This window comes from Protomyctophum parallelum (genome assembly GCF_964188405.1).
Source record: "Protomyctophum parallelum genome assembly, chromosome: 5".
NCBI lineage: Eukaryota > Metazoa > Chordata > Actinopteri > Myctophiformes > Myctophidae > Protomyctophum > Protomyctophum parallelum.
The window spans coordinates 50,909,089-50,932,178 of record NC_139702.1 but is presented as its reverse complement, the minus strand read 5'-3'; the positions used below and the strand labels follow the sequence as shown (position 1 = coordinate 50,932,178).

The window sequence follows — 23,090 nt, the reverse complement described above, 5'->3', positions numbered from 1 at the left end:
CGGCACTGGGCCTGTATGCACCCTCCAGCCTTCTTTTCTTCCGGATGACACACACCATCAGAACCAGGGACAGGCTGAGTAGGGACAGTGCCGTGGACACGAGCACCGACACCGTCGACGGGAGAAACACCTGCAACAGCATCACAGCAAGCCCAGGGGAGGTGAAATGGAGGTACGGGCTGTCAAATTGGAACGGGTGGAAAATAAAAAGGTGTTTCAGTATGATGTATGCTTGTATGCTTCATTTCAGTTCAATTTAAAACACAATGGACACATGCAAGCATAGTGAATGAGGCCATTATGCACCATCAGCCTAAACTCACCTCCCGAAGGACAGAAGTAGTTAAACCAAGTAATCATCACATCTGTGACAATAGATCATCCATCAATATGTGACAGGTGAGCATCTGAAAAAAAGAGAACATTATAGTTAAACTCAAATATTTCCTCCTTCAGTGATGGGATCAACAAATAAAAATAAACCACAAACTGACTTTGGTTCAAATAACAAATCCCTAACCTAATACATAACAATGAAGGCGAAGCTAGAATATAATGACTGTATAATTAATCACTGCGGGTAAAGACAATATGTTGCAGCAACCTTATAGCCTATTATGTGCTGAAATAGGACCTCTCGATATAGCCTACTGAATAAGTACACTGGCTCAGGTAACCTATCCAAATCCTTAGGCCCATTGTGTCAGAACGAGCACATCCAATCGCCATCATTCTACCACGCCTCGTTTCAAACAACACTGAAAAGAAACTGCATGGCTAGACTATAGTAGACTAGTTAGTATCATGCCCGTCCACGCACTCACGTCTCGCAGATGATAGTCGTATTATATATATTAATAAAACTCGGATACATAGGTTACACAGTCAATGACCACACTAAATACATAACTTCGGTGCGATCACCTGGCATGGACACCACACCAGGACACGGGCGAATGCACGTCGCACTCGCAGCAGCAGGAATGCCGCCGATCCTGTTGCACCTGTTTGATCAGACTTCTCTTCTCTTCTCGCAGCACAGGTAGGCTAATATATATCACTGTTCTGACAAGCGCGTCAACATGAGAAAGAAAACGTGTTTAAAACAACGACGCCGACAATAGGAGCTCCTAAAACCTAGCTTAGTGTCTTTATAGACAATAGTTTCCTCCTAAAGATGTTCTCAACCCAAATGGGTTACATCGCTTAACCTGCTATACAACATTGTATGGCGGCAGGTGTAATACTTCAAGGGACAGGCTAATACAACAGAGAAACGCATTTTTCCAATGAACCCAGTCACTCACCTGTCATTAATAGTATAGGCTGCAGTCTACCAAGATGAGTGGTGGAGACTATAGGCACATCTCATGGTCCAGTGAAGTGATCGGTGTGTCCAAATCATACAGTATGGTGAAACACTTCTCTCCTGCACGCTCACCTGTCCATATGCAAATAGCCATGGTCACATGCACAACTTGCACCAATCAGCTTATCGAGCTAGCCTAGGTGTCAAATCTCTCTCTCTCTGTAACACACACACACACACACACACACACACACACACACACACACACACACACACACACACACACACACACACACACACACACACACACACACACACACACACACACACACACACACACACACACACACACACACACACACACACACAAACAACAACTAATTAATTAGTTCTATGGGTTCGTTTTTTATTGACAACAGAACACAAGTACTTACACAGAACTGGGTTTAATAATTAGAGAGAAATGGCCTTGTGTGAGCGTAAAAGGCAATGTTTGCTGACTCAAAACAGTGAGTCTTCTTGGGACACCGTTTGATCAGTTGGCGTGGCCTATTCAGGATCACTAACCAAACAAAACGTAATCATGTTCAAATAGCTAGAGTCCTTGGTGCTTTAAGCACAGTTACACTGCATCCATTATCTATTCTTATGTTACAAACTCAGTGCTGCTAGCTATCTTATTTGATTATGTGATTCATTGTGACCTGTGTTCTTTTTGTTTTCTTTTACCTCTCAACTCCTGCTCTAGGGCTTAATGTGGCCCCCAGGTTAATGTCGGAATACTGATCATTTCAGCTGTTATTCCAAACATGCAAACATGACTCACTTTAATTACTTCAGTCTATATTAGTAGCTTAATGAGTCATAAAGACAGACAGAGTTCTGTATATTCCCCTGGTGTAAATATATAGGCCAACTCATCTACAACTAAAATGTTACTCAATGGCACTATTCCCTCTATGCAGACAGTGCAAACAGTGACCTGGTAAATAGTCAAAACATCAATACGGTCGTTAGTGCATTTTTTGTTTTTGTGTTTTTTGTATCTTTTTGAGTGGTGCAACTGCAACCACTGCTATAGACAGCTATGTGTATCCCTGGCTGGCTGTGTCCCTGCGTCTGAGCATGGAAATAGCATATTTTCACCACCAAGTGTCACTGTTGCGCAGCCTAACACACAACCAAGTCGCACTGTATAACACACACACACACACACACACACACACACACACACACACACACACACACACACACACACACACACACACACACACACACACACACACACACACACACACACACACACACACACACAGGTCAGACTTTTCTTTTCTTCTCTTTTCTAAATGAAAGGTTTTTTTTTTATTAGGCATTTTTTGTATATGACAACTTATCCTTAACCATATCCTTGACAATGATAATGAGGGATTTTTACTTCTGACCCCCAATAAGTGCAATGTATTATATTATCTGCCTTATTGATTTTCTGCTATTTACCTTCCTGTGCTTGGGAAAACACGTGTGTGTGTGTGTGTGTTTGTGTGTGTGTGTGTGTGTGTGTGTGTGTGTGCGTGTGTGTGTGTGCGTGTGTGTGTGTGCGCGCGTGTGTGTGTGTGTGTGCGTGTGTGTGCGTGTGTGCGTGTGCGCGTGTTTGCTAGGATTTGGGGAGGGGAGTGACGGGAAACCCTGCAGATTGGAATGGGTGAAGAGGATAAAAGTAAGTGTCTGTGGTTTCAGTCCACATTGACAGCAGAGTATAGGCAGCAAGCAGGATGCGGGAGACTTTACTATGGCAGCTGTGTGTGGCCTCTCTGACCCTCTCTTATCTGGCTGATGCATCTCCATTGTAAGTAGACCTGTAGCATAAGGTCGAATAACTGACCCATGTTTGGGGGTCGCGTGTAAAAAGAAACATTATTTTGGTGCATTCTTTACTTATATTTGTTTATTTAAGAGGGAAATGACCGTACAGTTCTAGAATGTATTAGTCCATAACAGGTTCATTGTGTGCATGGCCTCCTTCAGGGACATGTTTTTTATGTTTAGTTTAATGTTTTGCTGAGTATACATACATACTACAGGCATTCGGTCAGAAGCAAAGCTAAAACAATGATGAAATATATATAGTTTTGATCTTGTATACTGGATGATCAGTGGATTAGTCATTGTGGTCAATGTTCATGCAGGACCTGATGAGTTGACCTTTATACCATCGATTCTCAACCCGTGGGCTGGGCTGGGGCCAACTGGTGGGCTATAAGGATATTGGAAGAGGATGAAAATGCAGTATAGAGGCCAGAGGTTATTTTCGGGTCTTTGGCATGGATCTACGGACATGATGACCCACTTTCGCTCAAGCACGCACACACTTCTCTATTAGAAGGTGTAATAGAGGTCTAATTTATCATTTATTTTTTATTTTTTACTTTTTTGTTCTTTATTTACCCAGGGTATAGTACGTATAGCTGAGTGTTCATTTTCAGCAACGCCACCCTGAATATAGAAACACAGTCCGTGGAATCGAACCAGCAACTTCTCTCACCCCCTCCCCCCCCCCCCCCCCCTCTCTCTCATTGTCCTTTCCTGTCTGCAGGCAGGTGATGTCTGCTCCTAACGTGCTGCGTGTAGGATCTCCAGAAAACATTTTTGTGGAGTGTCAAGATTGTACAGGTGGAGACCAGGTCATCGAAATCAACGTGAAGGACTATCCGGCTAATTCAAGGCTGTTGAAGTCCACAGCTGTAACCATTAACAGTGGCAACAACTTCCAAGCAATCGGACATATTACGGTATAATATAAATACTTTTTAAGCCCTCTAAAAAGTTTAAATTGTCATTATTGTGGTTGAACATTTTAATTTCCAAATCGAAAAATTATGAACTGCTGAATAAATCTGTAGCTAAAAGACACACGGAAAATGTGTTTTCTCTAATTATCCATATTCGCCATTTTGCTATCACACATAAGATCAAAATCAAAATAAGTTTCAACAAAATTGGAAGTAGGCTAAATTAGTATTTCTACTAAAATATTGTACTTAAAGGGATAGTTCAGATTTTTTAAACTTAAGCTGTATGAAATACGCAACTGTATTAATTGATTGCCCGAGTCCCGTGGTGGGAGTTCTGCTCTGGTTTTGGTCAATATTTAATTAAGTAGTTCCGGTCATTTTGTGGGGTGTAAAAGTAAATTAATTCACAAAAGTAAAGTCATTTGTATTGACCTATTTCTAAAATATTAGCGCAACTTTCGTTCAACTTTGACCCCTCTATCACATGGAACTATTTTTTTCATGTGATAGAGGGGTCAAAAATGAACTAATATTTTAGAATATACCATACAAATGACGTTAGTTTTGTGGATTAATTTACTTTTAATGCGTGGCCCCAGTGCCCCCCACAAAATCGGGCAATCAATTAATACAGTTGCAACCACTATATTAATGGCAAGTATTTCATACAGCTTAAGTTAAAAAAAATCTGAACTATCCCTTTAAATACAATTTTGACGTAATTTTACTTAGCGGTAACTTGAGTATTTACTTAGCAATATTTTATACTTCTACTCCACAACATCTAAGAGGCAAATTATTACAAGTTGGTACTTTAGATTAGATTTAGATTAATATTGCAAAACATAATAGCCATATTTTATACTTTGTTTATTTTAAAATAGCCGATCTACAAGCTCACAAGTCGCAACGGATTGACATTTGACACCTACTTTTAGTTTTTGAACATTAACTATATTGTGATGCCAATATTTTGCTACTTTGTTTTACTCAATAAAAGTTTAGACTTTTACTTTACTCGAGTATTTGTGGTATACTGTAGGTACTGTACTAAAGTAAAGAAATGGGAATACCACAATTGAATGTCACATTCAAATCTAATTGGGGTAAAGCCAATGTATTCTGCCTGTACTGGTTTCAGATCCCATCTGATACATTTAAGAAGGATCCCAACATGAAGCAGTATGTCTACCTGCAAGCTCAGTTCCCTGGACGGCTGCTGGAGAAGGTGGTCATGGTCTCCTTCCAGTCAGGTTACATCTTCATCCAGACAGATAAGACCATCTACACCCCCAATACTAAAGGTCAGAACAATACTATACTACTATAAGATTGTTAAATATAACATTTTAGCCATGAATGCCAAAGAAGGTGGAAAATTATTGTTTTATATACAATGTAGCCTACACAAATATGCGTGCATTGGGGGACAGGGCACAAAGGTGTTTCTGGAAGCCCTGACTTTTCAGATTATGATAGGAGATGCAGAGTGAGATGCTATTATTGTCTCTGCCAGGCTGAAGGCACACTTTTCTAGTTAGTTAGTTAGTTATTATTATTATAAATGTGATAAAAATAATAATAATACAAATTGTGACTTTAAAATAGCATTTATAGTTCACTATTCAACAAACAGGGAGGGTTTCTTGCACACAAGCGATTGATAAATATTGACAAAACTCTCTGTCTGTCTGTCTGTCTTTCTGTCTGTCTGTCTGACACACACACACACACACACACACACACACACACACACACACACACACACACACACACACACACACACACACACACACACACACACACACACACACACCTCGACAAATTCAGTTAATTTCAGGATGTTTGCTGTGAATCCTGGCATGGTGCCCATTGAGAGGGATGCTGCTAATGCTAACCAAACTGCCTCCATTTCTATTGAGATTATGGTACAGTATGAACAACATAACATTCGTTCAATGATCAGCTGCATAATACAGCTTGTGTCAGCATGTCAAAATCTGTCAGGACCTGTGCTACTGGGGAGCCCTGTTATTTTCCAGGGACTATACAGTATATGCTTAAAATGTCTAGTGGAATCATTTTTGATTCTGGTCAACACATTTTTATCAACCGTCAACCATTTAGAGTCACAGTCTAAGTGTTACCTCCCATCTTTCACATGCCGTCCTGTGCAGCGTGACGTCACTCATGAATTCATATACAGTTTGTTTTCTGAAATCATGTCCGCTGTACTCTTCATCAAGAAGCTGCAGTCTGAGTGTCGTACCCGGGCCATGGTACGACACTATATGTGTTCTAGTCACAGCCACGGCAGGGCAGCCACTTCTCTGTCCTCTGACCAGAGTGGCTCTTTGTTTCCTGCCTGGCTGTCTGTCTGTCTGTCTGTCTGTGAATGAATGACTGAAACACTGTCGCTGCTCCTCACTGACCGCACCGATCCCTCTGATTTATTTTCCTTCTTCAGTTTATCAAATGTATCGCTGTTTGTGGTATATATGGTTACCCCATATATTAATATCATATGTATTCTGTAGAAACAGTAAGCTGGTCAATTCAGGCAGCCCTAGCAAGGCTAGGAGACACCCTGTTTTCATCCCCCGAGTGAGACAATACTTTTCACATCGACTTAAAGGTATATTCAGTGATTTCACTTAATTCAAATATCACTTATTTTTTTGTTTTGTTGTGATAATCCTCCCTACTATAGAGTGTGCTGGCCATATAAGGAGTTCCTCCCTGTCCCCAGTTAACCCCTGGGGGTCAAAAAACCTTAGGTTTCGTTTTTGACTCTCTATCCTGATTGGACGAAAGGCTGGGTCCCACAGCCAAAAACGAAACCTAAGGTTTTTTGAGTGAAATCACTGAATATACCTTTAACGTGGGAAAATGTGAAAACTCACAAGTATCTTTCTCTCAGAAACCATAAGGGCTACAGTTGCAACACTTGGACAGTGATTGTTTATAATAATTATTAAAATTAATGTAATAAATAATTACATCAGTCATGGTGGCGCTATAACAGCCCACTTTATATTTCACCTTATACATCTTGAACCGTAGGTCGTAAAATCGGAATTTCCCCATATATAGGCCAAATTCTATTCACATGTCGAGGGTCGTTTAATCAACAGAGAGCCAAACGCAATTCCATTTCATCTATATGGAGCACCGCAAAGGACTAGTACAGTATATACAATTGAGAAGACCACACTTTGTGCGCAGATGGCTTTGTGCGGGATTCGGTTGTCCAAGTCATAGACTGTAATGTAGGCGAAGTATGTGGAAGGGTTGTTTACGCCTGTGCTTTATGGCCGTGATACGCCACTGACTTCACTTCTGTGTTTTCAACCCAGCTTTGTGGGTGTTCGCAGTTTCCCTTTCCGTGATGCGATGGACCCATTACACAACCTGCCCAGCATAGATACAACACGGTCAATGGCCAAAGATAAATTGCTGTCTGCCTTCATTCAAAATGTACGGTTTCTGTGTGTGTGTCTCACTGAGATTGCATTGCCACGACGCGTGGCATTAGACGTGAGGCAACACTAGCGGTAACTTCTAAAGCGGAACTGGGCACTTAAGAGAAAAGGTCAAGTTCTCTTGGAGGAAAACCTGGCACTCTTTTTGGGAAGAACTATATACTATATTCAAAGATTTGTATACATTTTCAAGATTAAAAACAAAAAGCTGATCTGCTAGCTCATAGCACAAAACTAAGTGACATGCTATATCATCTGCTATTTTTTAATGGCCAAGGTATAAATGAATGGTTAAAGTGGTTACTCAGATGCTTTCCTAGTTTTAATGGGTTAATTCTCATCAGAGCATTGCCAATGCTTTACAATTTAAGACAGGACTTGTGTCATAAAGTTGAGCTGTTCAATTATAACAATTATACTTCAGAATGCAAAAATTAAAGCGTAATACTAATCACTTGAACCCCAGTATGCCTGCCTATATATTCTGTGGAGAACATTCGCCATGAATGGCAAATCTGCAAGCTCAAGAAAAAGGTCAAGAAAAATATTTACACCGTGCTTACAACATGCTTTATTATGCGAATTACCTTGTAATGGTCGTCAATGGTTGTTCACTATTGTTTTCATTTACCAGACTCCTGACAGCATCGTTTTGCCAGTGGAAACCGTCGCTTTGAAGTCAGGGCTCCACTCTGGAAATTATGACATCCCAGAAATTGCCAGGTGTTTTTCTTTTCTTATACCTTCTGGTGGATCAAGCTATCCTGCTAAGACAAGTCCAAACTAAGACGTGTGACTTGGTGCTATCTTTGTGTCGCAATATCCTTGTGTGTGTGTGTGTGTGTGTGTGTGTGTGTGTGTGTGTGTGCGCGCGCGTGCACATGCAGTATTGGAGTGTGGAAGGTGGTGGCCCGTTTCCAAAATAACCCTCAGGAGACCTACTCGGCTGACTTTGAGGTCAAGGAATACGGTAAGAGTTTTTATTTATGTATAATGTTTGATATTCAAACTTTAGAACGTATACAACAATAAGTAAAAATGAAATATGAATGAACGGTCAAGTGAATTCCACATCCCTATTTCTAGTGCTTCCTAGTTTTGAGGTGAAACTGACCCCTAGCAGCCCCTTCTTTTACGTGGACAGCGATCAACTAGACATCGACATCAGAGCTACGTACGTGAAATTGTGAATGTCTTTATATTGTGCAAAGAGACTGGGTTATGGTTGAGGTTTACAGAGATAAAGGGACAGTAGGGTTGTTGTGTATATTATATCCAGTACTAGATACAAGGCTACTTGAATTAAAGTTTGGATGCTCCTGGTCAAATATTGCTGAACTACGTACAAGTTAAAGTTGCCTTGTCAAATGTATACTTGAGTTAAAGCACTTAGATCTACTTTGAAAAATACTTTAACTATAGGCCTATTCAAAAGTACAATTTGTTTTTAATATGGAAAAGAAAAATCTTCCAAAAAGATTTAAAGATGTAGGCTACCAGAAAAAAAAAAGTGATCTACAAGCAGGGTTGGGAAGTAACGGATTACATGTAATGCGTTACTGTAATCAGAGTAAAAAAAAAAACGTAACTGTAACGTCTTAGAGTACATTTTAAAATGTGTAATCTGGATTACAGTAACGGGGGTGTTGTAACGGGGGTTACATGAGAATTACATTCTCCCCTTCCCCTCATTAATTTTACAAACAAGTTATAAATTATTATAACACCAAACGGAATGGATTGGAGTTGAGCGCAGCGCGCACCTCTCTGACTGAAAACAAGCCCAAAAGAAGCCACTATAAAAGGCCACATGAGCACTTCAAAGCTATATATATCGTCCGTTAAACAATGTGCATATTTATATATGTTGGCTATTTGAAAATAGACGATCTACAGGCTCACAACCGTTCTACCATTATTTACAAGCAACTTCAGAAAAATAAGCCCAATGTGGCTTATAATAATCAGACCAGGCAACACTGCAGAGATACTAGATAGGAGAGCATATATGATATATTGGATTGGGTTGGCTTTTTATTTAAAGAGTAGCCTACGGGGTATAAATATAATTGTATAGGGCTGAGTTCTTTGTAGAATATTATAAATGAGTCTTTACTGTCTAGTCAATGTTTTAAACTCATGCCATGTCTATCTAAATGAGTGTCAGCCAGGAATGTCAAAAAGAGTTTTTATTTGCAACTTTGACCACACATGGATGGAGTTGTTGGTTGTCAAAGTTGTTGGTTGTCAAAGTTGTTGGTTGTTGTCGATCAAACAATCAAAATGGTTCTGTAGGTCAAGATGCATTTTTCTTATGATCTGTTATAAGTTGACACAATGACTCTACAGTAATGTAACTGTTCAGAGAGGTCAAATTCTTAACAATTAAATGACCTTAACCATATTTCAGTTGTCCTTATCTTAATTTCATAGGCTCAACATTCTTGTCTATCAATGGTAAAACTTGTATTATCTAATTAAATTGAGTTTTACTTAAAAGTAATCCAAAAGTAACTGAAAGTAACTTGTAGTTACTTTTTAAATGGAGTAATCGGGATTACGTTACTGACTAAATTTTTTAGCAAGTAACTTGTAACTGTAGGGGATTCCTTTTTAAAAGTAACCCTCCCAACCCTGTCTACAAGCTCATGTGGTGAGCAAATCACAATTTGCGTCCTCACTTTTGTCTTCAATAATGTTTGTGTTTACACGCTTTTGTCTTCAATGTTTGTGTTTACACACTTTTGTCTTCAATGTTTGTGTTTACACATACCCTCAAAGCTGGACATAGGAGGGGCTAGCGCCCCTCAAAATATATTAAAAGGACCATTATGGGCCTGGGCCGTGGCTCAGAGGTCCAGGCATCTTGGCTGGTAATCCAGTCTGGCAGTGTGCCGCGGGTTCGACTCCCGATCCCGACTGCATGTCACCCCCTCATCTCTCTCCCCATTTCCTGTATGCCTACTGTCTGTCCCTCCATAAAAAAATTAATTCAATAAAAGCGAAAGCCACAAAAAAAAGGACCATTATGATATGAAAATGGGTGACAAACCTATGTTGCTTTTCAGTGGTTCTCAAACTTTTTCCATGTCAAGGATCACTACACAAATATTTGAAAAACACTTGTTTTCATTTTTTAAAATAACATTCAAAGCTTTGCACAAAATAAATCACGATCTTCCGAAAATAGCAGATCTACACGCTTGCAGCACAGCTGCTGACGTGTTGTGCACTTGTATATCTGCTATCTTTGAATTGCCAAAGTATAACATAATAGTTAAAGTAGTTAAAATCTAAAATGGCACAGGTGCATTCCCAGTCTTAATGGGTTAAGTATAGTAGTGAACTAAACGTACTTTGTTCCACCATCGGTGCATGTGTTGATTATTTACTTTGGTCTGTACATTATTGACCACATTTATTTCTGTACGTGTGCTTATACTGTAGGTATCTGTTTGGTAAGGAGGTGGATGGGGTTGCCTACGTGGTGTTTGGAGTAGTTCACCAGGATCAAAAGAAGAGTTTCCCCCCGTCTCTTCAGAGAGTGCCGGTTAGCATAATATTGTCAAATCCTATCTGTTTGTTAGCATTTTGTAGAAATCTTATGGCTTGTCTCTAATTCTTCAATCTATGGTCTCTTTCATCTTGTCCTCTATTGTTGTCTCCACCAGGCCGACGGCATGGGGAGAGAGAGAGAGAGAGAGAGTGTGTGTGTGTGTGTGTGTGTGTTAGGCCTTGGGCTCCATGAAAAAAATATATATATTGAGTGTGTGTATATATGTTCGTAACTGTAAATTTTTTATGCATGATGTTTAGGTGGTAAGAGGTGAAGGAAAGGCCATCTTGCTGAGGAGGCACATCACTGACGTTTTCCCCGAAATCGAAAGTCTGACGAAGAGCGCCATATTTGTGTCTGTCAGTGTGCTGACAGAGAGTGGTAAGGAGAGAGAGAGAGAGAGAGAGCATGTGCGTCTGCATGTTTGGGCATATGTCGTTTGTAAATGTGTAGGCTGAATAGCATTTGCCTGCTCTTTCAGGCAGTGAAATGGTGGAGGAGCAGCTGAGAGGCATCCAGATAGTCACATCTCCTTATACCATCCATTTCAAGATGACACCAAAGTACTTCAAGCCAGGAATGTCCTTTGATGTTTCGGTAAAATAATAGCTCAGATTTATAGCACTTTTCTTATCGCCCAAAGTCACTTCACTCACTTTTATTTCTAATAAACAAAATTCACCCCTATGCCCTCCTATGATAAAACATTGCTGTTGGATCAACAGCTAGTATCTCCATTCAGACACACACTGACTTCTTTTGTACTTTGGGACATCATCTCCCACAGCCAAACCTGTCTGTGGTTTGCTATATAGGACATGGCCTTAAATCAGAGGTTCTCAATTTCAAGTAATCTAATCTTATATCAATATCTTTTTGTCGCGGGCCCCTATCTAAAAGATTTCTAAATGATTAAAATTGGTTCACAAATACATTTTGCTTGTGGACCCCCTGGAACCTGTTTCAAGGATCCCTGGTGGTCCTCCCCGAAGGTCCCAACTACCTTTCATTACTTTTGAATGTGAGAAGTTGATGCATGGTTTGAATGGTCAGCTGTTTGTCACATACTATACTGTACATTAGGTTGTGGTTCTGAACCCTGATGACTCTCCGGCCGTGGGCGTGCCTGTGCTGGTGGGTCCTGGGGACTCGCGTGGGCTAACGGGAGGCAATGGCATGGCCAAAGTCACCGTCAACACAATACTAGGGGCCCCACAACTGGAAATCACTGTAAGTCTCTCTATTGTCTCTTTTACATCTGCAAAATTGTGATGTGACAATGAACATGTTGTTGAGGTTGAAGTGTGCGGCTGTGTATGTGATTCCAGGCAAAGACCACTGATATAAACATTCGAGATGACAGGCAGGCGTATGCTAAATACAGTGCACTCCCATATATTTCCAGGAGCAACAACTACCTCCACATAGGTAAATTAAAAAAAAAGAAAGAAAGAAAATACAGAAAAAACAAACAAACAACTATGTTACTCCATGTGATGGGGCCTATCCTAGAGTTCGACAATGTAATGCAGGTAGCTTGCATGCATGCATTTTATAATTTTGTTTAAGCAGTAAACAAAGCAGTAATTGTTTAACATTAAGTCCTGTTATTGTTGCTAATATTTCAGGTGTGGACTCAACTGGCGTGAAATTAGGAGACAACATGAAAATCAACCTGAACATTCTCAGTCAAGCAGCTCCAAAGCAAGACATTACATACCTAGTGAGTTCAGATGTGTTTGTTCAGATGTGTTTATTTCAATGATCAGTCAATCGATTGTGCCTGGATCAATGGCAGTTCCTACCTTTCATTATAACAGTGAAATGACAACTACATTTTACATTTTTTTAAATAAATATATAATATATTAAATATCATTAATATCTTAGTTTTGCCGTTTATTTGGGGGACTATATTGCCAATATTCTAACCACTCACCGGGTTGTGAACGACTGGAATAATGTGCGTTCATCTATTACGTCAGATCCTGAGCAGAGGCCAGTTAATCAAGGCTGAACGTTTCAAGAGAGAAGGCCAGACCTTGGTGTCTCTGTCATTGGTCATTACCAAGGACATGCTACCCTCATTCCGCATCATAGCCTATTACCACATTGGAACCAATGAAGTGGTGTCAGACTCCATTTGGGTGGATGTAAAGGACACCTGCATGGGTTCGGTGAGAGACACACACACACACACACACACACACACACACACACACACACATGCACACAAAATAAGTGTCACTGATGATAGCAGAAATCAGTGGTTGTCTCGAATACTTTAGTGTATGAGACTGAAGGAGGGATTACACACTTTATATCAAAAAACAGTGATTGGTGCTCGTGCATGAACTACATAGCATTTATTCTACCTCTCCCACTGTCTTTCCCTGTCATTGTACTGTAGTTGAAGCTAGAATCAGTCCAAAAAGGCTCGTTTGAGCCTCGTAAGAGGTTTGTTCTGAAGGTCACAGGAGACCCAGGAGCCACGGTGGGACTGGTAGCCGTGGACAAAGGCATCTACGTCCTCAACAACAAACATCGTCTCACCCAGAAAAAGGTGTTTTGAGTGTGGTGTGGTGTGGTGTGGTGTGGTGTGGTGTGAGAGAGAGAGAGAGAGAGAGAGAGAGAGAGAGAGAGAGCTACTGTAGTATATCGCCAATTTTTTTATATCCAAAGTATAAAATGACACAGCAGAGGCAAGAAAGCAACCAGGTGCTCGACGGAGACATGCAGGTAGATAAAATATGTAAAAATAGTAAAAAGGTGTTCCTGGATCAATTGGGATAAGACATCAATTGAAAAAAGGCGGAGATCCGGGCTCACAAAATATTTAAAAGAGGAGAAGAATCTTTATTGAACTTTATTTAATAAAGATTCTTCTCTTATAAATATTTTGTGTGCCCGGATCTCTGCCTTTTTTCAATTGATATAAAATGACACCGATGGTTTTAATGGGTTACTTAAAATATAAAGGTGGTGCTTCCCAAGATTACTATATTGGATAAAACATAGTAATCTCATGTTCACTAGCTGTTCAATATTCCTGAAAACCTGTTTAAACTTCACTATTATATTATTTGATTACAATAGGGAAAGTAATAAAAACATTTTAAACCAGCCTGGTTTTAGAGCAGTGCGTCAACAATATATTTATATTTTATATTTTTGCATAATGAATAAAGCAACTGCCATTTAGTAAATGTTAAATATTATAATGTATTGTGCTGAATTGCTGTTTTGTGTTTGTGTGCGCCTCAGGTGTGGGACCTAGTGGAGAAGTATGATACTGGCTGTACAGCAGGTGGGGGAAGGAACAGTATGGGTGTGTTCTATGATGCTGGGCTCTTGTTTGAGACCAACACTGCGGATGGGACTCCATACAGGCAAGGTAAGGCCACTTATCCTCATTTCTGTCCCTACTTATATTTGATTTGTATCTTTTATACAGACAGACAGACATTTGGAAAGCTTTGATGGAATCTATGGTTTGGGGAAGAGGAAGTCATGATAATACAGTTGAAAGTGCAGATTGATTTGACATTTATGGCGGTATGGTTCATTCAAGCTCTAGTGTAGTCCGATATCAAAAAGCTCCAATATCAAAGTTTTTTTTTTTAACTTGTTTATTGCCATTATAAGATAGTTTACAGGCAATTTGTTTCATAATGCAAGACATGTTCCATTTCTCTCAGTTCATTATTTTATTATCTAAAGAAGCATGTACACAAACATACATGTACATTTGTATGGTATCAAAGATTATAATGTTGCAGCAAAAAAATAATCTAAAACTGCATATTTTACACTTGCAACCCACTCCCTGTTACTACTAGTGACCTTCTTTACTTATCATCTAGCGCCACCCTCAGGTAAAAAATATAAACCTTTTCCTAGATATCACATCCTCACAGATTCCAGGTTGAACCCTACTGATTTCTGTGGCTTCTGTTTTTCTTGTAGAAGTCTCCCTGAGCAAGACCCCTAACTGCTCCTCTGTAATGGCAGCAATGGTTAGAATGGGTTATACATGGGAAGAATTTCAGGTATATGAAAATACCTCAACAACAGCTATAGGGAATACCTTTATTGTGTTGTTCTGGGTGTTTTCATTTGTGCATTGACCTACTAGGGCTACAGCTCCCACACACTAAAATATGTATTTATTTGTGTGTGCCTCAGGTGTGGTGCATGTCCTTTTTCTGAGCTATGGTTAGTGTGATAAGTTAGATTACAGGTAACATTGGAAAGAATAAACAACAACACAATGATTCTCAAACGAAATAAATCTCATTAACATTATTCTTTTTAGGTTGACATTCAACACTTGTCTAAGACAAGTGTTAAAACAGCCTCATTATTGTTTTAGCCTTTGTTGTGTAATGTGTTTCCAGAATTAAAGTGTCCATGCAGTGACAGTGCGAGGAGGAAACGATCCACAACCATAACAGATCTTAGGCGAACTCTAGGTAACTATTAACCATTTTAGTTGACCCTCTTATACTTGAGAAACATAAGAGCTGTTCTACAAGTTCACAAATTCTCCCATTCACTGTTGGTAGACTGTACACACATCTATTTTTATAGGATTCATTATTGTCTCCACCAGGCCGAAGGCATGGGTCGCAGACATACTCTGCACACACAATCCTGAATGCCAGAGCTGAACCTCTGCCCCAAAGTTTTCACATTGGCCTGTTATAGCGCCACCAGGAGGCCGCTTTGTCCATTTTTTTGACAGTACACCTACAGATGTTGTCCAAACATCACGCAAATTGGTACACAGTCTCTCTAGAGCCATTCAACTAAACGGGTCTTTCAGATTTTTCTGATTGACTACGATCGGCCTCCAGAGTTCGCAGGAGTGCTCCATTTCAAACAAAATGCTGCAAATCATGAACACATGGTGTGATTTCAGTGAAATGTTGCACGCACAGTCCCACTAAGCCGAGGAAGAAATGCCACAACAAAAAAACATGTTTATATTACTCCTAAACATTTTGCCAAACATCACTCACACTCCTATCCTCTTGGTGGAGACCTGTGCCCAGAAGGGCCCTTTTCCTAGTTCATAGTTCCTAGTTCAACTGCCTACAAATAACTGTAAATTATATAAACTATTTTGGCATATCTAAGAATTAAAATGCATCGACGGTGACATGTTTGTCCTCTCCCTCCCAGCGGGCCGGTACCCTGATAAACTGCTGCACAGGTGTTGTGTGGATGGAATGAAAGACACCCCACTGTCATATGACTGCCAGCGTCGCAGCGAGTACATCAGTGACGGTGTGGCATGCACTGAAGCCTTCCTGCACTGCTGCACAGAGCTGACCAGCCAGCGAGCGGATAGGAAAGAATTGGAACTCCACCTGGCTCGCAGTAAGAGACCTCAACACTCCAAAAGATTCATGTTTGTGTCTTCCCCGGGATAAACTTACAGAAACACTTCAATGATAGTGAAAATAGCCTTGAATTAAAAATGAAACTTTCTTTCCTATATTACCACTAGGTGAGGATGATGATGATAGTTATCTGGACAGCAATGACATTGTTACCCGTACTCAGTTCCCTGAGAGCTGGCTATGGAAGGATGTCCCACTGCCCAAATGCGACCTAAAGAATCCTCACTGGTGAGGCAAATTAAAACCTACACGTACACACACACAGTGGATACAAGCCCCCTAGAGCAGTTTGTGTTAGGCTTTTACCATGACCTTTAACCGTATTAACTGTTAACAAACTTGTTAATAAAGTATTCATTCAAACACACAGTCGTGTGCACGCACGCACGCACGCACGCACGTACGCACGCACACACACTCAGAGACTCTCCTCTCTTCTCTTTCAGTGTAACCACATCTTTTGTCAGAAATGAACCACTACCAGATTCCATCACCACCTGGAAAGTCACAGGCATTAGCCTGTCCAAGACGCATGGTGAGAACTGCCTCCTCTTGCTTAGACATTATACACATTTAATCCAACTACAGCTCTGCATTTTTTAGTCTATATGAAGTGTTTTTAGGAAGGCTTCTAGTCTTAAATGTTTCCTCTCTCCTAAAGGCATCTGTGTGGCTGATTCATTAGATATAGTCGTTCAGAAGCCATTCTTCATCGATCTCAAGCTGCCATACTCAGCTGTCCGCGGAGAGCAGCTGGAAGTCAAGGCGATCCTGCACAACAATAGTCCTGACCCGGCTACAGTAAGTCATGTACCTTATTCTGGTCGTTCTTAGTTCAGGCCAGGGTACAGTATAATTTTCAAATGCTTCTAGTTAACATTCTGAAAAACAGACCCTTTCGTTGTTTTCTTTTGTTCAAAATGATTTGTTGAGGAAAAGTTGGTGTGAGAAAGTATAGACTAGTCTATAGTTGGGAGCACTATTTATCTCATTAGACCTTAGCAGAGAGAGAGTATATTATTGTACCATTCTGTCTAACCACAACGGAACAGAAAACAACATCCCTTAATGAAATATACAAAACCCTGCATAACATTGTTATGCAGGGTTTTGTATATTGTATATTGTTTATTGTGTATATTATTATTATTATTATTATTATTATTATTATTATTATTATTATTATTATTTCCCTTTTGGAGAATAAAGTGATGAACTTGAATCCCTATAGGTGCGTGTGGAACTAGTTGAGACCTCAGAGCACTTGTGCAGTGCAGCCTCTAAACGTGGGAAGTATCGCGAGGAGGTGACTGTTGGGGAATACACCACACGGTCGGTGCCCTTTATCATCATTCCCATGAAGGACGGCCATCACCCTATCGAGGTCAAAGCCCAGATTAAAAACTCATATCTCAGCGATGGAATCAGGAAGTTACTGAAAGTAGTGGTAAGCAAGACCGAATGCATTGTATATCGGCAACCATTTGGACGTGATCCTTCACACTGCAGATATACCCACCCCCCAGTGAAAACGGCATGGAATGTTCTGCTACTTTCAACCAGCCACAAGCAATTAGTCTCTGCTCATTTTAACCAGTCAGCAGCAATTCAAAGTGTGGCAGCTGTTGCATGTTGGCTACTTTGTGGCTGTGGATCAGGGGTAGAGTGGCTGGTAGAGCAGCTGGATGGGAGCCGTGAGGATCCCAGTTCCATCCCGGTGTGGGTACCAGATCTCTGTCCCTACCAGAAGTCTGTGGGGTCCTAGTCGCGCAGGAGACCGACGTCATCACGTATCACGTACGTATCACGTACGCAGCTTGCAATACACAGAGCTCTATGACACAGAGGTAATATTATGTTATATTATGCTTTATGCAATGTTATATTATGCTTTATGTGTTCATCTGATTAAAGAAATAGGAGCTAATCTAGCCAAACAGATGTCGTTGGTTTGTTATATTATTATGCTTTATGCAATGTTATATTATGCTTTATGCAACATAATGACTAAACGGATGTATAATGTTGTGTGTTTAATAGGCTCTATGTTATGTGTTCATCTGATTAAAGAAATAGGAGCTAATCTAGCCAAACAGATGTCGTTGGTTAGCCAAACAGAGCTATTAAACCTGTTAGCTCTGCCTTGTCTACATCTTCTATTTAGCATAATCGTTTCAGGAATTTAACATCACAATGCAACGTTTGGTACTCCGATATCATGTATTATTAGTCAGTTAAATTAACAATGATTTTACAATATAAATTGTGGTCTCAGAGATATAAATGCCATTAAATGGGGGTCCGTAGCCTGTTGCATGTCAAACTGGGGGTGCTTCTTTGGAATTAAACTGGTTGAGAATCACTGCTACAACTGTAAAAATCTTCTCTTATGGGGGTCCCTGCAATATATTTTAAAAATGGGGGTCCACATGAATGATAAGATCAATGTGGGGGTACTTGGCATGAAAAAGTTTGGGAATCACTGGTCTTGAGAACCTATTGAATATATTTTCCCATAAATTGGTTATTACTGGACAGTGGACACTGCCAGAAACTATGTGGCTTTCTAAACATAATTGAGCTATAGATAGTCAGTCAAGCTGGTCAGATAGACCTATTTGTTACAGCAGATCTGCTAGCTCACAATGTTGTGATCTTTTATGATCTTTGTATGTAGGGTAAAAGGTTAATAATTAGATGTCATACTGTGCAGATTGTAGATTGTACTGCTGATTGTACTGTAGGCCTATTCACATGCAAGTAACTTTAGGCAAAGGTGTCACAAAGCAACAAAGAAAAGCACTGGTGGTAGTACTATATCATACTGTATGATATACAGAGTGCAACTCTCTGCAATGCTCAACCTTGCTGTGTCACTTTAGTCCTGATGCATGTTAGTTTACATCAAACGTCAATCACAATTTCAATAAATTAGAATGTAAAGACGCTGTGTTGAGATTACAACTGTGATATATAATGTTTATTTTAGGTCAGACAGCCTGCTGCTGTGCATGGCAGCTGTTCATTTTACATTGTATTGTTTTTATATAGAAGTAAATTGAGAAATAAAAACAGAGTGACAAATACAAAATAAACTAAAACACACACACAACAACAAAACACAAACTCCAAATCAAGACAACCAAAGAACATTCAAAACACAAAACAATAAAAACAATATATAATATATATATATAAAAAATAAAACTCCAAACTCCAATATAGTCAATATACGTAGCAGATCTATGTCATTGATTTAGATAGATGTGTTGAAGAAGTCACTGTTTTGGGCTCTGTTGCTTACTTATGCTGCATTTCTTTTTTCCCCATGAATTTTTATCCCACGATCTTGTAACCCATTTTTCACCCCTGTGTCAATTATCTAATGTGATCCTGGGATCTACACACCCTCCGCCAACATGTAGTCCACAGGCCAAATGCCTCATTATCGGATATCGTTGCCATAAAAAGGGACAGTGATTTTTGTATTGCTACATGTCTGTAGTTTATGAAATGATGTGATAGCAATGTCAAAATGGCAGCTGATTACTTGTTTTTGTCCCTTTTTATCTGATATAAAATTGTATAGTGAATGGCATAACTAAGCAAATAATGGGCCGATTTGGATAATTCTGCCATCAAAGCATAGGTTTTCTGGGGTGGGGTGCCGAGTTGATTTATGAGGTGACTGAAGCAATTTGAGTGCAGTGCAGGTCAAAGGTCAAGGTCATTTTGTATCCAAAATGTCCTATAATACTACACTAAACCGTCTTGGACTTCTTTTGATCATGTTTTCACCTGTTATCCTCTGATCCTGAAGCCGTAGATTAGACATGGGAATACATCACATATATAAAAAGCATTTATCATGAAACATGCGTAAGCTAAGAACGTAACAGTGGAATATCTATATAAAGAAACTGTACATATATACTATACTATGCTATACATATGTACTATGATGTGCTATGACTACATACAATGCAATTATAGTGCTGTCTACATAACATACTATAAGTAAGTATCCTTGCCGAGCCATGAGTCCCATAGGGCAGGAGCCTATCTCCTGTTTCTGTAGCGTGAGGCAGCTTGATGTACAAGTACACCCCCTGGACATGACGCTAGTATGTCGCAGGGACTTACCCCCAATCCAACCCTTGATGCTGAGTGTCAAGCAGGGAGTCCCTGGGTCCCATTTTTAGAGTCTTTGACTGCGATGCCCGGCCAGGGATCGAACCCCGACCTCCCAGTCTCAGGGCGTCCACTCTAACCACAAGGCCAATGAGCTGGTAACATGCTATAAGTCTGTATCAAATGCTATCTAAGTCTACAAAAGTGAGCTATCTAAGGGGTAGGGTAAGTGCTAAGGGCCATGATGATCTGAAAAGGTGGGTTTTCAGACTACAGCGGAAGATTGGGAGTGATGCTGCAGTTCTGACTGTGTGTGTGTGTGTGTGTGTGTGTGTGTGTGTGTGTGTGTGTGTGTGTGTGTGTGTGTGTGTGTGTGTGTGTGTGTGTGTGTGTGTGTGTGTGTGTGTGTGGAACAGATTGGTTTGTAGACTGGTCCGATCTAGAGGAAAAACACACTAAGTGTGCTGTTCTCTACCAGAGGCGCAGTGGTGGCAACCGCTGGTATAAGTCTAAGGCTGACAAAAGCCCTGAGTTCACCATCAACTCACAGCCCATACGTGTGTATGACCTACATGAGTCATACAACTTATAGGGCATAGATTTAATATCGCAGGGGAATGGAAAGAACAGGTTGAGTACATAACATCTGAGTTTACAGCTAGATGAAGCGGTTTACAGCTACACTGCTGATGAAGTTGGAGGCTAGTAGGCATTTTGCACTGACTAGAGTACAACACCTCTTCTCCAACGTTCATCTATTCTAGCATGTAAAACACTTAGTGATCTAAATGATAATGTAGTTCACTTTGTAAGGAAGTGGTTCGGGCTTAAAACACCCACACCACCAGAGACATTATTTTCCAGTCCAAACATGACGGTGGGTTTGGTGTGCCGAACGTGGAGTGAATATATAACGCCACAAGCCTGGCTCACTTGATAAACATGCTAAACAGTGATGACACGACTGTCAGGGAACTTGCTAGATCTGTTTCTAGATATGAAACGGCTGTTTCATATCCAACCCCAAGTTTCTTGGGGTTTAGAAGAAAGAAATGGACTCACATGCTACTGGGTTTGGGGTGTCGTCAGATTGGCTTGACCTCAATGACCTCTGCGTGAGAACTGGAGTATCTCTGTGCTGGGTTCGACCTGGCTCTGAATCTGTAGCAGTTTCTGAGTACATTATTACCAACTGTTCGTTCTCAGTAAGGAGTACGGGGCGGCGGTGGCTCAGGGGTAGAGTGCCTGGATGGTAACCGTAAGGTTGCCAGTTCGAACCCGGGCTCCCCCAGAGTTACTGTCTAAGTGTCCTTGAGCAAGACACTGAACCCCTAATTGCTCCCGATGTGCTAGTTGGTGCCTTGCATGGTTTCCGCTGCCATCGGTGTATGAATGGGTGAATGTACAATCTCTGTAAAGCGCCTTGGATAAAGGCGCTATATAAATGCACCATTTACCATTTACCATTTAGTACTGTATACTGTACTACAGGGGAAGCTAGCCTGCCTTCCTGATTCAGACCACACCGTATCTCATACAATATTCAAGAATTATGCAGTTGATGAGGATATAGTCACCTTTACAGGTCAAAGCCAGATTACAGGTCCTTCCAACCAGACTCAATCTCTCTATGTGGTACCCTAACACGTTTCCTCCTCATTGTCTGCACCATGACCACACTCCACTTACAGAAACACTGTCACATATTCTTAATGGCTGCTATGTACAGTATATAAGGGTATGTACATTGCTAGGCACGACAGAATTGTTGACCTATTAGCTAAGGACATAAGTTCATTATGTTTCATCATCTGCCAAAATGTTTAAGCACTCACGTGTTTCAACTGCCATGTTCATGCACAATAATGAAAATGATGCCTTTTCAGATGTCACAGATAATACACCAGATATTGTTGTTGTTGATGAGGACAGTAGAGAAGTGACCATTTTGGAACTGGAAGTGGCATGTACATTTGACCACAGTCTGGAAGAGGCATTCCTTACCAAGGTGCTTAAGGATGCTATTATACAGCTTGGCTACAAATGTAAACTACTTGTGTTCATATTTGGAAGCCTCTGTCCATAAATCAGTCGTGAGGGGCCTGCAGATTGCAGGCATGACCAAGCCGAGAGCTAAGGCATCGGCAAAATTCTGTTCAGTGTCTGCAATAACTGGCAGTCGCCATATATGGAGAAGGCGATGCTTTCTGTACCCGTGATCTGTATCCTGAAGCACTTGTTGTAGAGTTTATTCAAGTTTGCGCATCCACTATTGTTTGTGTTCAAGAAATGTCTTGTAAATTCTGAATGCAAATAAAGATGTTAAATGTGTGTGTGTGTTGTATTTTATCTCCAAGTTAAGTCTAGTTGTGTGGCCCTCAATTACTCATTTACATGTTCTCCTGAGTTGCGTTG

At 40.4% G+C, this 23,090-nt stretch overlaps 1 protein-coding gene and 1 long non-coding RNA gene across 8 annotated transcripts in view; one reads left to right on the top strand and one right to left on the bottom strand.

The window, feature by feature from the left end:
• Positions 1-131: 131 nt before the first annotated feature.
• On the bottom strand, positions 132-1,421 carry LOC310859106. Its single transcript, XR_014569273.1, has 3 exons — positions 1,308-1,421; positions 324-407; positions 132-179 (listed from the first exon to the last, which is right to left on the bottom strand). It is a non-coding gene; the product is annotated as an uncharacterized lncRNA (long non-coding RNA).
• A 2,592-nt stretch (positions 1,422-4,013) lies between these two features.
• The window catches only part of LOC310859548 (complement C3-like), a 37,415-nt gene continuing 18,338 nt past the window's right edge, over positions 4,014-23,090 (top strand). For 5 of the 7 annotated variants that reach the window (XR_014569314.1, XR_014569315.1, XM_083766154.1 and 2 more), the window contains exons 1-20: positions 5,139-5,405; positions 5,932-6,029; positions 8,218-8,306; positions 8,471-8,553; positions 8,670-8,757; positions 11,031-11,133; positions 11,400-11,520; positions 11,621-11,736; positions 12,223-12,369; positions 12,468-12,567; positions 12,768-12,862; positions 13,125-13,316; positions 13,550-13,702; positions 14,404-14,533; positions 15,537-15,611; positions 16,324-16,521; positions 16,652-16,772; positions 16,991-17,079; positions 17,206-17,345; positions 17,776-17,991. Coding sequence is in view for 5 of the 7 variants with exons in the window: in XM_083766154.1 (XP_083622280.1) it covers positions 5,165-5,405; positions 5,932-6,029; positions 8,218-8,306; positions 8,471-8,553; positions 8,670-8,757; positions 11,031-11,133; positions 11,400-11,520; positions 11,621-11,736; positions 12,223-12,369; positions 12,468-12,567; positions 12,768-12,862; positions 13,125-13,316; positions 13,550-13,702; positions 14,404-14,533; positions 15,537-15,611; positions 16,324-16,521; positions 16,652-16,772; positions 16,991-17,079; positions 17,206-17,345; positions 17,776-17,991 (2,595 nt within the window). In the remaining 2 variants the exon portion in view is untranslated. Of the gene's footprint in view, positions 4,099-5,138; positions 5,406-5,931; positions 6,030-8,217; positions 8,307-8,470; positions 8,554-8,669; positions 8,758-11,030; positions 11,134-11,399; positions 11,521-11,620; positions 11,737-12,222; positions 12,370-12,467; positions 12,568-12,767; positions 12,863-13,124; positions 13,317-13,549; positions 13,703-14,403; positions 14,534-15,536; positions 15,612-16,323; positions 16,522-16,651; positions 16,773-16,990; positions 17,080-17,205; positions 17,346-17,775; positions 17,992-23,090 lie in introns of those variants that run through there. The other 2 variants (XM_083766152.1, XM_083766155.1) reach the window with 2 other exon arrangements.